Below are 13,673 nucleotides of genomic sequence, written 5' to 3'. Positions count from 1 at the left end.
AATTATGCCATGTCACCATTCCCAAGCTAGTTATTTAAACAGGCAATTAAAAACTTAATTTTGAAGCTAATGCGACTACGCAAGGTCATATGAAGGACACTGAATCAGTTCCCTGACCTCGAGAAATTCTTGAATAAAGATATTCATTAGGCAGTCATTTTGAAGCGCAGTATATTATCTGTGCTTTGAAGTGGAAACGTTTGGTCTGACTCACGCTATCATTTAAATGATGTTTGAGAAGCAAGACTAGAGTTCTGTCTCCGAGGCTCCTTTTAAAGTTCCTAATTGAATGTGTCCTTCAACAATCCTGTCACCTTTGTATCAAAGCTTTTAGATTAAAAGACTCATTACTGAGAGCATAGAATTGAAAGAGAGGGTTCTGAGTGAGTTAAGTTCTAGCATTTGCTTTACAGCACCTACGTGCTGTAAGAAAACTAAAATAAAATAAAAAAATAAAAGCGCCCTGCCGAAATCAGGTGCAAATATTTCTGTGGAATGATGTGTTCACTTTATTGATTTGAGAGTTAACTTCGCTTTCAAAGGATGCAGAGGTAAAGGGATACCAAATCAAATTGCTAACTCCCCGTAAAGATGTATAGACCATTAAGCTTTGTAGGCACCAGTGTGTGCAAACTTTTAAATGAAATCCACACAACCTGAAATGGTGAGCCTCAAGCTAATTGGCCCTTAAGTTGTCTTGCATGTCTACTTCTCTGACTTCAGAACAATGACCCAACAATCTCCTGTCATTGGCGCCGGCGCTCACATCTCGCCATTTGAAGCAGACATTTCATTTAAAATCCTACAGTATTGTTTTGGAGTTCTTTCATTGTTACATCTGATGCTAATTGAATGTTGATGGGAAAAACTCACAAGGATGAAATGAAAGCAAGCTCTTTAATGGCACAAGAAATGACATTTTAATTCCTCGTGATGGGATGAGTGTATACCATTAAATCTCAATGTATAGCCTGCTTTGTGTTTTGTGCTCCCTGTAGTCATAGAAACAGCAATAAAAAAACTAACATCCAACATTGCAGGATTAAATAATTCTTTTGATTTGGATGGATGTATCAAATAAGGAATAAATAACTTGTGGATATACTGTCATGGGAAAATAATCAACAACATGGTGGTGCAATGCAGCCAACCCAAAGCTGATTACTTTCCAAAAACAGCTCATCCAAAAGCGTTTTATTCCTCATATACTACAGCAATTTGCCAACAATTGCAATTTTGGTTTTTTATTAAAGAATGTTGTACTTATTATCCATTTATGCATATAATTTATGGATAAAATTTTAAATTTTACATTTAATGGTATTGAACAACTTGTCAATTACATTATTACAGAAGCTATAAACAGTCGTTTTCTTAGCAGCCTCTATTTTTCCCTCTCCTTCTCTAAAAGACTTTACTTCTGATCGATTTAGCATTGACCCTCCATAAACATGTCCTCACTGAAAACTTCAACATACAAGTCCCTGTGTAAAGTTTTACGACAGAAACAATTAAGTGCTACTGCCAGATCTACTGATATAAAGTGAATCATCACTTTCTGGCCAATCAGAATCGAGAATTCAGCACTGCTGTATTACATACGTTTATGATATGACGTCCTAAATAAATAAAAATAAAGATTGTTGTATTGATTAAAATGAACCAATTACACTGAAACAACAAATTGTTGCTGGTCATGAGAGAGCTCTTCAACTTGAACACAAATATCATTTCAGATTGCTTGTATCACCTAGGAATTGTGTATTATTTATATTTGTGATTAATAACGTGATAGTGCTAGCCTAGTTCCACTTACTTAAATGTTTTTTTTTTTTGCTTATTTTAGGTTGTACTCAGAATGTGACACTTGTTTAAATGTCTAACCATAATTTGCCAACACTGATGATTCCATTTGCACTGGTACCATTTTTCCATTGCCGCAATGTCTTGGTAAAGACTTTCACCATGTTCGACACTGACTGCAGGGAAAAAATTGAATTCTTAGTGTCAAGATGCACCGCATGGTTTTGTATGCTTGAAGCAATTTGTCAACCAGTTGGATGTAGTTTGGTGCTCTGTAGCTCCCAAGAAAATTTTCAACAACATTCTTGAATGCCTTTCCTCCAGTAATCCCCACTATGCAGTGAGCAATCACGTCACCAATTTAGCTACTGGCCATCTCAGGATGCCTATGTATTTAAAGAGTCGTTCTGTGCTATTATGTCAATCCCTGTTGATGGGCTAGCCAACCAAAAATGTTTCGAATTTCTGTGTACTACTGTATATAATCTTCCATTTTGAATGTCATTCTTTTTTGTTGCTGCATTGTGCTTCAGAGCTCTAGTAGCTCCCACCACCTGAATCCAGGCTTCATTAATTGCCTTCCAGAAGTTCCTACTTTGCATGCTGAGACGGACACCTGTGCTATTTCTTAAGACTCATTATGTTGAGAACTTCATGGGAGTTTGGATACTGTGGTGCTCTACAGGATAAAGCCTACACTATTTAGAAATAATGATCTTACAATGAGCTGTTTTGTACAGTATATACAAATTTCTGTCCTTCAGAATGAGTCACTTAGGTGAATAAGAAGATATCAGTCACTGAGTCATTCCTTTCATTCACTTGTTGCTGAAAGCCCTTTTCTTGTCTGGAAAGTTCATCTGTCAGAATTTGTTTTATAACTTTTTCTGCCTCCACTGAGTCAATGAGTGTTCTGGTCCTTGGAGCTTTCGTTTATGAACATGATTTCCTTATTTAAGTAGTCGTATTTCAGCTCAAAACTGCTGTACTGATGCATGATCAACAATGTATTTTTTTGTCATTTGAAAAATTGTAGTCTAAATTAGTTTATAACTACAAGAAAATACATGTATTGTAATCTCTAAATGTATCTAAATACTCAGACATGGTTATCTGCTCTTGAATGTTACAGTATAGGTAATTCTATATAGCTCTGATTATTGAATGAGGAATAAAACACTAGGAGGCATGCTGTTATAGGAAAATATCAGTGACTGGGTGGTGTGATGTGGGTTGACGCAAATCATAGATAGATAGATAGATAGATAGATAGATAGATTACAGCTGATGTCCCTTATTGCTCCTACTCTGAAGTTAATTATTTTCCAACAACAGTTCATCCAGGACTGTTTTATTCCTCTATTACCACAGCAATTTGTTAATGCTAGCCACTTGTTATTAGTTAAAAAACTACACATTATACTTTTTTATCCATTTATAGTTACATTCACTGTTGTGAAATGCCTATGAAACAAGTTAGTTCCTATATATAGTAGACAGAGTGAGACAAAAAAGACAAAAAAAATTGTATAACACTTTTTACATTGCTCAAGCTATTAGTATGAAGACTCTGCAGGCATGTCAATTTGCTGTACATTAATTTTGAGCAAACCACAAGTGCAGCTGAATAAATCAGTGAACTAATCTGCATGAATCTTTTCTGAACTGAATGGCCTCAAATCATTCAGGGTCACTCAAATGTCTCAAAAATTTCCACTTTTAATGCATCATTTTCCCGAGTTACACATAATCCTCTGGGTTCCTTTGGATTTCAAAATGTATATTTAGTGAACTGCACAGAGAAAATTACAGTTTCTTCTGCAAGGTCATATAAATGACTCTGAGGGTATGGAGTCATTCATTTCATTCAGTTGCTGTTGCCAGGCTTCTTCTAGTCTGGAAGATAGTCTGTTTATCTGTTTGTGTGGTTTTTTTTTTTTTTGTTTTTTTTTTTACATCTGTGGATTTTGTCATATTTGCCATTATGTTTGTGCAAAACCTACATTTTCTAGTGACCAGTGAGTCCTTGGAAGTTTTGTTCATGACTGAGATTCCCTCTTTCATCTGATTCAGTGAATCTTTTTGTTCCAAAACAAGACTAACTTGTTTAAGGAGTCTCAGTTATGTTAAAAAATTCTCATAATGATGTAATTGTAAATAAGTAAACAAGATGCTTTTTGCTAACCTGGAGCTGGTTATAATGCATCAATACTGAAGCAATACTATTAGCAAGGCTGTGCTGGGGTAGATGGGTAATGTAGTTCAGTGCTGATTTGGGTGCTACCATGATAGTTGGGCAATTAGTCAACAATTATTAGCTACTTTTACATTGCTCAAGCTGTCTTTTATTTACAAAAATCATTATTTTAGCAAAAACTTTAATTGCAATCACAATCGGGCTGTACTTCAATTTGAGCAAATGAATCAGTGAATGAATCTGAACGAATCTTTTTGCTGAATGATCTCAAATGACTTGGAGGGCACTCAAAAATCTCAAATTCTGAAAGATTTCTGCTCTAGAGTGTAATTTGTCAGAGTTGTCCACACCCACAAAATCCCCTGCTTCTCGGTCCATTTGATTTCAAAATTGATCTGTTGAATTGCATGGAGAAAATGATTCATTTTGTCTTTCACATTCAGGGGAAGAGAACACACCTGGCTGGATCTGTGCAGAAGATGACGGGAGGACAAAGGCTCCACTCTGGTGTCCACTGCTTGCCTGTCGTATGCCTGTCTTCACCTCAAAAGCTCAGGACTGTAAGGTTAGCAACTGCCGATATCTTGAAAAGTCTTGTATGTGTGTGTTCACACTTGGTTACACTGCGAGATTAGAAACCATGGTCTGTTGGAAACAAAACTTTGTTTCAAACTTTACTTTTTTTTTAAATTGATTAGCAGAAAGTTGTGCTTTTTGTTTTTAAGACAAATGTCCCCGGTCATTCCTCTGTGAATTCTGCCATTCCTAGCCTAAGAAAATTGAAACTGTGCACAAGCACCACCTTTAAAGGTGCAGTTGGACTGTAGGAATGTCTCGCAAGAACATGGCAGACTTGTGAAAAGATAAGTTGACACCGGAATCTTGCCAGAGAAACTTGCTGGAGAGAAAGTGGCAATCGATAACGGTTGTTAAGCCTGGTGAGCCTTTCATAGATCAAAGCCTGAACTTGTGTGAGAGACACATTAAAAGGGTTTCGTGGTCAGTCAGAAAGGTATAAAATCAATTTGTACTGTCTGTAAGATGATAGCTCGGACTACATTTTCAGCCCTAACGTTGTTACGGGACTTGACTCTGCGTTGCAGGATGAGGCGCCAAATTACCACTGCCTCCATGGGAGGGTGTTATAAAGTGATCATGCAATTACTTTAATGACTGTGGGACACCTGAGCATAAATCAATGCGCCTGCATTAAATTAAGGTTCCCTGCATCAACCCAATAGCCAGGAAGTTGAGGGCTATCTGCAGGACCTCAAACTCTGTCCAAGAAATCATTATTTTATACCATCATCTCAATCTAGTTCTGTTCTATATACAGTATGTGCATACTTAACTGTGTTATTTCACATGTGCAGTAAAAACACCACTTTTCTCACTGTTCTAAGTTCTAGATATTAACTAAGTAGTGTGTGTTACAAACTCCAAAGTACTGGTTATTTATTAGTACCAAGATATTTTATACAAAGTATATTAAAATGTCAAAATATGTTCTGGGTATTAGGCAGGTAGATGTGAAATATGAAATAAAAAATAAATTGCTTCTTAATTATTTTGGTGTAAAATGGTTTACACTTAACTTCACTAGATACTTTCGTGCCATAGCGCTGTTGAATTTGAGTGTTGATTAATATTAATAGTAATGAGGTTTATATTAATGCACTCTTTTTAATACATTTCTATAGCAACAGTTAATTCACAGGGATTTATATGGCTGATGCTCCATATAAATGGATTTAAGTACGTGTGTAATCATTGATAGGGTGAAGTATTCTGTGAGGAAGCATTTTTGGAAGGAGTCTCCAGTGTCAGTAATACTTTGTAACAGTGAGAGGTAAAGTTAGTGCAGTAGAGTTCATTCCAGCTTTAACCTAATTTGATTGTAATCCATTTTTAAACTAGTTATTTATATAATTATGTAATCATTAATCATCTTTGTTCTTGTTTGGGTGGATTTTTGTGATTTTTACAAGCACTTTCCAAAGGTTTATCACCTTTTTCCATCACCATGTTTCTAACCAATGAATGAAAGAGTTTTCTGGGTATGTTTTCAGCCCTACGTGTCCCTTAGCCATGTTTGTTTTCTTCACTTTCTGGATAATTTAATTATGTGCTCTGTGAAACCAAACAGCAAATAAAGCAAAAGTATAAGTGACAGCACCACTAAAACACTCCATATTCAGTCAGTTAATGAAATATGCTGCATTTGAGGATTTAACACAATGTGCTGAACCTTCATGGCAGGAAAAAATATCCATTGTTTATTCAGAAGAGGATGGGGTGAGCCACTACCAATTTGCCAATGAAATCCACTCTAGTTGAGGACAGATGGTGGCATCTTAACTGTCAGATTGTTTGTTAGTATCTGTGGCTTTGCTGAGAAAGAGTAATAAGGTAAATGTGGATTAATATGAGCCAGACTGCTGGGAGAGACATTTTCTCATGGACAGAGGGTGGGTATAGAATGAATTATTGAAATTATTGTTCCACCAAGCAAGTGGCTAGAGGGAAATGCTTAGTCAGTGCTACCTTTTCCCAACTTCTTTGTTTCTTCATCTCCAAACTCACCCTGCTTGTGGATTGAATTATTCCATGCCAAAGCCTCCAAACATCTTTCTTCAGTCTTGGCAGCTGTCTGACTTGGCACAGTGTTCATTAGTGCAAGGAAGGGAAACATCTGCGTTGTGGGGATGGCGGATGTTAACGACCAAGATTAAAACAAATGTGGCCAGAGGGGATCAGGGCTTTTATCATTGTAATATGATTGTAGCTTGAATATTATCTTGGGGTCACGTGAGGAAGACAAATACAGCACATACCAGTGGAGAACAGAACAGATAACAGTTTCTGGGGCTTCTTCATCCACAGTTCAAATGGACCAATAGTCAGGATCTACATTTCTATACCTCTCAGCTGTTGCACATGGAATCGTTTCTAATGAGAATGTGGTATACCATTAAAGCTGGATGTAGTGGTCATTAATGTGAAGAATTCTCATAGCAATTGCTCTGGTTCATTCTAATTTCACCTTGAACTCATCTTTTCCATTCTGCCAACATTCATCTCAACATCAACAAGTGACCATTACGTCATCTGGCATTATGCATTTATTGCCCAGAGTTTATTACACAGACTCAGAACCTTACACCTTAACTTCTGAGTAGCTCACAGAACTATGAACAAACTTCTTTATTCTGTTTAGCTCTTATTTGAGAGTACTTTGATACCTGAGGGATTTCATCATGGTTGCTTTGAAGTGAATGATGACATGAAAAAAAGCGATTTTGGAAAAATCAGGCATCTTTTTTTTTCAGTGTAAGTCCCATGTGGAGAAATGTTGTCTTTGAAGTAGCAGAGTTTGAGACTATCCAGTTAGGTTTTATCTCAAAACTGAGAAGACTGTGATGTAATATGGCTACAGATGTGTGACAAATTAAAGGAAATCCTCTAAACCCAATGCCATTTTGCCAGCATGGTTTGGCCCAACGCAATTATTGAAACACCAACTGAGGCAATATCTTTTGGAAGAATGGTGTACATTGCTCCAGTACTGTTCCAGAGACTTGTTATGGTGCACTGAAGTGGTTCTGGTGGCTCATGGTGGCCCAGCACCTTACTAACACACTTTCTTTTTGGCTTTCTTTGTAGGGGAAGTGACCTTGAATCTATTCATGAATTCCACTTATTTACTTGCAGGAATGTTTTTCTGTCACTAACCCAAGCTCAGGATTTGGACCCCATTTGAGATTTAGCATGACATAAAATAAATTTACCCCGAAAATTATTAACTACTTCCATGCAATAGTACTATTATAACATATCTATAATAGTACTATTGTATTTAGACAAAATGTCAAAATTTTGGAAAATATTTTATTTAAATAGGGTGGCTAAGTTAGACCAAATGACATAATGTGGCTCCCTTATCTACAGTATGTACAGGATCCCTATTGGACATAAAAGGCACACAGCTAAGCCACATTTGTTTGTTGTCTCACAAGCTACGAAAAGGTCATAGCTAATATAACTTTAGGCTATATCTTATGAAATACACTAGTGTCATGAATTTAATATCACTAGCTAATGGTAACTAACTGAGGAAATCCAGTGTTTGCTCCACCCTAGATAGCCATCCCCATAAAGTCATTGGGTCTAACCTGGCCACCCCATAGTAAAAGGTATGGCTATGCCTATTGAAAAGAGGTATGAATAACTGTTACTTTATTTTCACATAGTTTAACATTTTGTATAATTAAGATATGTTATAAATAAGATATTAATCAGAACTTTCTGACAATGACAGAACGTTTTCTTTGGTTGTCTTTTGTCACAATGGCACTAAATCAGCTGTCACAGCTGTTACACATTGTAAGACCACCAGTCTCAACTTACGACCAAAGTATTCTTTAAGGACGTGCAATGTGCAATGTTCTGTAAGGATGTGCAATGAAAATCATATAAAATATGGCTTAAGGCTGTTAACGAATCAGAAGGAAGCCTCATAAAAAGGAAGTACATCCTATCATTTGCTTGTGATTTCTGATGTGTTATTAACTCATTGATTATCGCCATCTGCATTGTGATACGTGATTAGTTTGCAGAGTCTTGTCATATTTCCCTGGAATGGCCCGCATTCTGGATTACTCGAGGGTGTGCAATCCTTTTGGTCTTTGTTGATCACTCATGTGTAAGCTGTCTAGCTTTGTGATTGAGTTCTTTGACCGTGGCCCTCTGGTGCTCCTATTGTCCCATCACTCCTGCTGATGTTCTGAGTGGCGAGTGAGCTGTGCCATGCCTCCACCAACAGCCCCCAAACTCCTTGACTGACTGCCGACTGCAGATGAGATACCCGAGTGACACCTCCAGCGATAGCGAACATGCGGGCAGAGTCTATTTATAATGCCAGTTGGAGAGGAACTGATATACGACGCTGATGACTTTTCGCTGGGTGGGGGGAAGAAACCCACACATCTTGGTCTGATGCATGGCATGACCTAACATGAAATATAGATCAAACAATGTCTCAGAGAAAGGTGCCCTTCTCGTTTCATGCCAGCCCTCTATTGATTTAGGCTTTTCTTGTTTTCTGGTTATTTTTTTTTTGGAGTCATCATGATGAAACCTTTATTCCATTCAGAGCACGTAGAGATTACTTCTTGCTTCCTTTCTTTTAACTCCCGATTTTGTTGTTTTCTCAGCTCTGTGACGAGCAGATGCTGCAGAATGGAATAAAAACTCTTCCTTGCACATCTCTACTCATGTGTTGCGACTCTCTTGCCTCTCTTCTTCTGCAGCACTATATCCCTCTGGCAAACACAAACATGCGAACAGCAGGGGCACTGAAAAAGTGCCTGCGCATGTTTAAGAAGCATCAACAAGACCTGCAGTCATATATCTGCATGCCTTCATTAGGGGGGCTTTGGGTTATTAATTACTGATGCCACAGCCTCCCACCTGCCTGGTACGCCCTGCTTCTCCTCCCTGCCTTATTATGGATTTGTGTAATTAATGAAGAAGGCCATTGATTTTTTTTGTTGTTTTTGTTTCCTGAAGAAGACTCCTTCCATCCACCCCTAATCTGCCAGTTGTTTATTCATACCGTGCTGTTGTCACTGAGTGTCAAGGCTGAGTCGGACTGATTTTCCGTTGTGTCACCAGGATCAGTAGAGGCCAAAGAAGCGTGCCCTCAGCATGCACACAACGTCAGAGATGGAAGGAAGTGTCAATCTGATTCTGTTCTTCACTGTTAGATCACAGCAGGCCTGTCGCTTGGACTGTCATGGCCCAGACCAGTGAAAGCGTCATGGTCAGCGAAAGCTTGCCAGGATCTCATCACAGCCTGGGGAAAAAGTACTGAATGCTTCTATTACATTTCAGTCACTTATGCATTAAACAGCCAATACACATCCCATGCTACAGGATATTCGGGCCAATTTTAGGGTTGATTTGCCCTTCCTGATGCTGGTGTCCCAAATTCAGGCTGATGTTAACCAATCATGATCAGCATGCTTCTGTCAGCATATTTCTTTGCTAAAACACTGAACCCCATTTCTCAGCCATTGTCAGTAAAGTAACCTTTAAAAAAATCTGATTGTTTCCTGAATGCAATGTAAAATAATCTATCTATGGAATTTCCCATGCAAAAAAGACTCTTGATTTGCCCTGCACGATCTGCAAACCACACAGATGCCTTTACCCATTTTCTAAAAAAAATCAAAAGTCATGTCTGCGCAGGGAAATCTCAGGTTGAGATTCTGATCTGTGAGCGTAATCTGAATGTGTGGGGTGGAATAACACCCAATGAACCTCAAAAGCTCAGAAGAACAGCTGACTTTTCTCCACTGTGCAATACAGCACTACAACTTGGTGACAGTTTTTTTATTAGGACTCTTGCCTGAGGATTGCAACCAGGATTTGCTACATTAATCTGCGTGCATAGCCAGCAGCAGCAAAAACTCTTGACGCATCAGTGTGTTCTGGGAGAGAATGCCTTGGTAATGATCCTGGGTGTTGCACTACCTTTTTTTTTATTTTATTTTATTTTTTTGCTGAGTACTCGCCTGCAGTCATCAGAGCTAGACAAACATGTAATGATCTCTCAGGTAAACTTTATTCCCACTGAGCTATTAAAGGGTTGAAGGGGGATTGAACAGAGCAGAAGGACAAATGTTTTTCTTTTTTTCACAGCTTGAAAGAAAGGATGTGCTACCTAGAAAAAGGCATGCTAATCTAATAATGGGTTGCATTATGTAATGTTATAACACTGGAATTTGTGGGGTATCTGATTAGCTAGATACTTTCCTTTTTTGTCATGGGCTTGGAGTATAGGCACATTGAAGTATAGGCTCTCTCTGTGCACTTTTAACCAGTAGAGGGCAGTGTGACTCTGGTGTGTGGGTAATGGAGGTAGCACTGCACCAGTGCCAAAGTGCGAGGTCATCTGCATAGGGGCTGATCTGTTGCATTGACAGTTACGTGCTAATTACTGGACCTCATCCCTGCTCTAACACTGCCTTGAGCATGGCATAAAGTGTCTTGTCCTCCATTCCTCCACTCACTATCACTTCATTCTTACTGAGAGAGCAGGCAGCCACTAATATAACCTTGACGAGAACAGCACAGAGCAAGCGAAATGTGCTAATTTAAACGTCAGCACTCCGTTTGACTTACCCTTAACAGCGTGAGTGTACTTTATGAGAACAGTGCTTCGCCGCACCCTGCTAACGCCTCGTCTTTTGTTTACCACACTCCTGTGAATTGCCTTGCTTCATCCCCTCCTCCTGCTCCTCGATGCTAATTACACTGTCAGTCCTCTCCACCTGATTACACCACATGGACCACTGGATAATGTCAAAAAATTAAATGCTTCAGTGAAAATCAATTGTCTTGTGGAGTAGGGCACTCAGTTTGCGACTGGGTGAGGTAAATATGTCCTCTGGTGAAAACTGCAGCAACTTGAAGCATCCCGTCTTCTGCTAAAAAAGGTTCATTTGTGTTTCGCCATCACCAAAGGCTGATAAGGTAGATGCTGTGGAACAAAACAGCAGAGGATTAGGTGATATAAGTCCCATTCCATTCCTTATCAGGGCTTGATTAGTAGTGGTGCTTTGTAATTGAGCTCACTGTGAGCTGAATATTAAACTGCTTTTCTTTGGGCACTGCTAGGAAGGGCAAGCATCCTTGAATTGGGTTGTCTGCTTGGCGACACTTCCTGCTTTACCACAGGGGCCTGAGGACCTTTTATTCTCTTTTCTCAGTCATTGGATCAAGAAGATTAACCACACGACGTTCTCTTAGCCTTCACATCTGTTGTTTTCTGCCAAATCCGACCTCCACCATGGCATTGCCCAGTCAGGTTCTGGAGGCTAGCAGACATTCTCACACTTTAGCATTTCCTGTTTTCATGCTTGGTATGAAATAAAAGAATGGTGTGAAACAGAAAGACTCCTGGCTCCCATTCCTCTCTTTATCCCCATTATATATATAACTCCAATTTGGCATTGTTGTGCTGTGTCAGAAAATTGGTGCCAGGAGGGATGATGAAACGCGCTGAGGCTCTCATTGAATTAAGTGGACGCATCATAATCAGATGCGCCAAACAGGACATGAGAAGAAAAAATATCAGTCCACACATGAATATGAATGTGGCTTTGTGATATGCTGGCAATGTCAGACGCTGCTCAGAGCACTAATACGCTGAAGCACTTGCTGAATTTCTTCCGCCTACTAATGATATGATGTCTGCGATAAGTGAAGGAAACATTTTTTTTCTTTTAGACAAGACCTGTTAAAGGATATGTCTACCTTGAAACACATTAAATATGTTCATATTGAAATATTGGTGATATGTTTAGTGATTGTGGTGCTAATTTGTTGGTTGGTGCTGTATTTTTTTAGGGGACACAGGGGGACATTCCTTTTTGTTCCACTGTTGGAGCATGAAATATTGTATAAAAACGTTTCTTTTTCTTACTCATCATTTGCATTATTTTTTAGTAATAAAACTTGTCATGTTACCAAGAAACAGCAAAGCACAAATGTACTCTGTCCTAAAGAGCCTCCTGTGGGGTAAAACCTACTGTTACAATGTTCTGACACTGGAGACTCCTTCCTTTAACAATGCTCTTCAGACTCTTCAGAACAGGTCAATAAAGGGTTAAGGTTAAGAAGCCTAATAGTGTCAATCTATGACAACTAACACCGGTGATTTTGGTTGTTCCACTAACTGGAGATCATTAAATGATAACATGAGCTGCTTATTTCAACCTGAATCTGCTTGAGTAAGATTTGAGTAAGATACTATATGACATCAGATAAAAGGCAGGTGCATGTCATTCTGTTTGACAGGCCACCATGCAGCTTTCAGACTCTCTGGTGGTGTTTATGAAGGAGGAACTGTGTCTGTCTATATTAATTCAGTTGAAGTGGAACCACAGTGATTGTGATGCTTCCTGCCAACACACTGTCGCTAGTTTGTATTCCTCCCCTCTACACCCATGTATTGAATTCCTATAGGCTAAGGAGCGCTAATCACAGAGCGCAGAGCGCAGAATGCTAAAACACACCCACATGTGGCTTTAATGTAAAGTATCTCCCTGTCAGCTCCTGCTTCACATTTTCTGCTTTTAAAATACTTGAAGAGTAAGACATGAAGCGGCTCTAGTCTGGTTTCTACAGTGGCCTGTAAGTGCCAAACGCATTAGCAAACTAAAAAAGGCAGCAAGAACAAATCAGAACACACCAGAAACATGACAGCTAATTCAGAAACACAGCAACATTCATTCAAACCAGAAAGGTAAAGTTACTGAACATCGCATGCTCGTTGCTGATTGGACATGGCATATGACTATGAGAAGGCAAAAGAATTGTGCTTTTTTAGTCTGTTATCTTGTTAGCTTAGTGAAATTAAGTTTATATGAAGTTGAGGTCTTTGGTGTTTTTAGTTTTGCTATTGTGTTTTTAGTTTTTCTGTTTTTATTTGCTGTTTTGGTTTTAGTTTTGAAGTGTTTTTGGTTTCAATGTTGTGGTTTTAGTCTTACTGTTATGTTTCTGGGTGTGCTGTTGTATGTTTTTTTTTTTTAATTTGCTGTTGTGTGTCCGGGTTTGCTGTTGTGTTTTTGATTTGGAGTTGTGTTTTTAGTTTCGCTGTTGTGTTTAG

At 38.6% G+C, this 13,673-nt stretch overlaps 1 protein-coding gene across 4 annotated transcripts in view; it reads left to right on the top strand.

The window, feature by feature from the left end:
- arhgef10la (Rho guanine nucleotide exchange factor (GEF) 10-like a) overlaps nucleotides 1-13,673 on the top strand; it is a 151,820-nt gene that overhangs the window by 91,842 nt on the left and 46,305 nt on the right. For all 4 annotated transcript variants that reach the window (XM_034314471.2, XM_034314470.2, XM_053242448.1 and 1 more), the window contains one exon: nucleotides 4,444-4,565. In XM_034314471.2, the coding sequence (XP_034170362.2) occupies nucleotides 4,444-4,565 (122 nt within the window). The remainder of the gene's footprint in view (nucleotides 1-4,443; nucleotides 4,566-13,673) is intronic.

Source organism: Pangasianodon hypophthalmus, chromosome 20 (assembly GCF_027358585.1).
Source record: "Pangasianodon hypophthalmus isolate fPanHyp1 chromosome 20, fPanHyp1.pri, whole genome shotgun sequence".
Taxonomy (NCBI): domain Eukaryota; kingdom Metazoa; phylum Chordata; class Actinopteri; order Siluriformes; family Pangasiidae; genus Pangasianodon; species Pangasianodon hypophthalmus.
The sequence above is the reverse complement of the archived record's forward strand: the minus strand, read 5'-3'. Positions and strand labels throughout refer to the sequence as shown.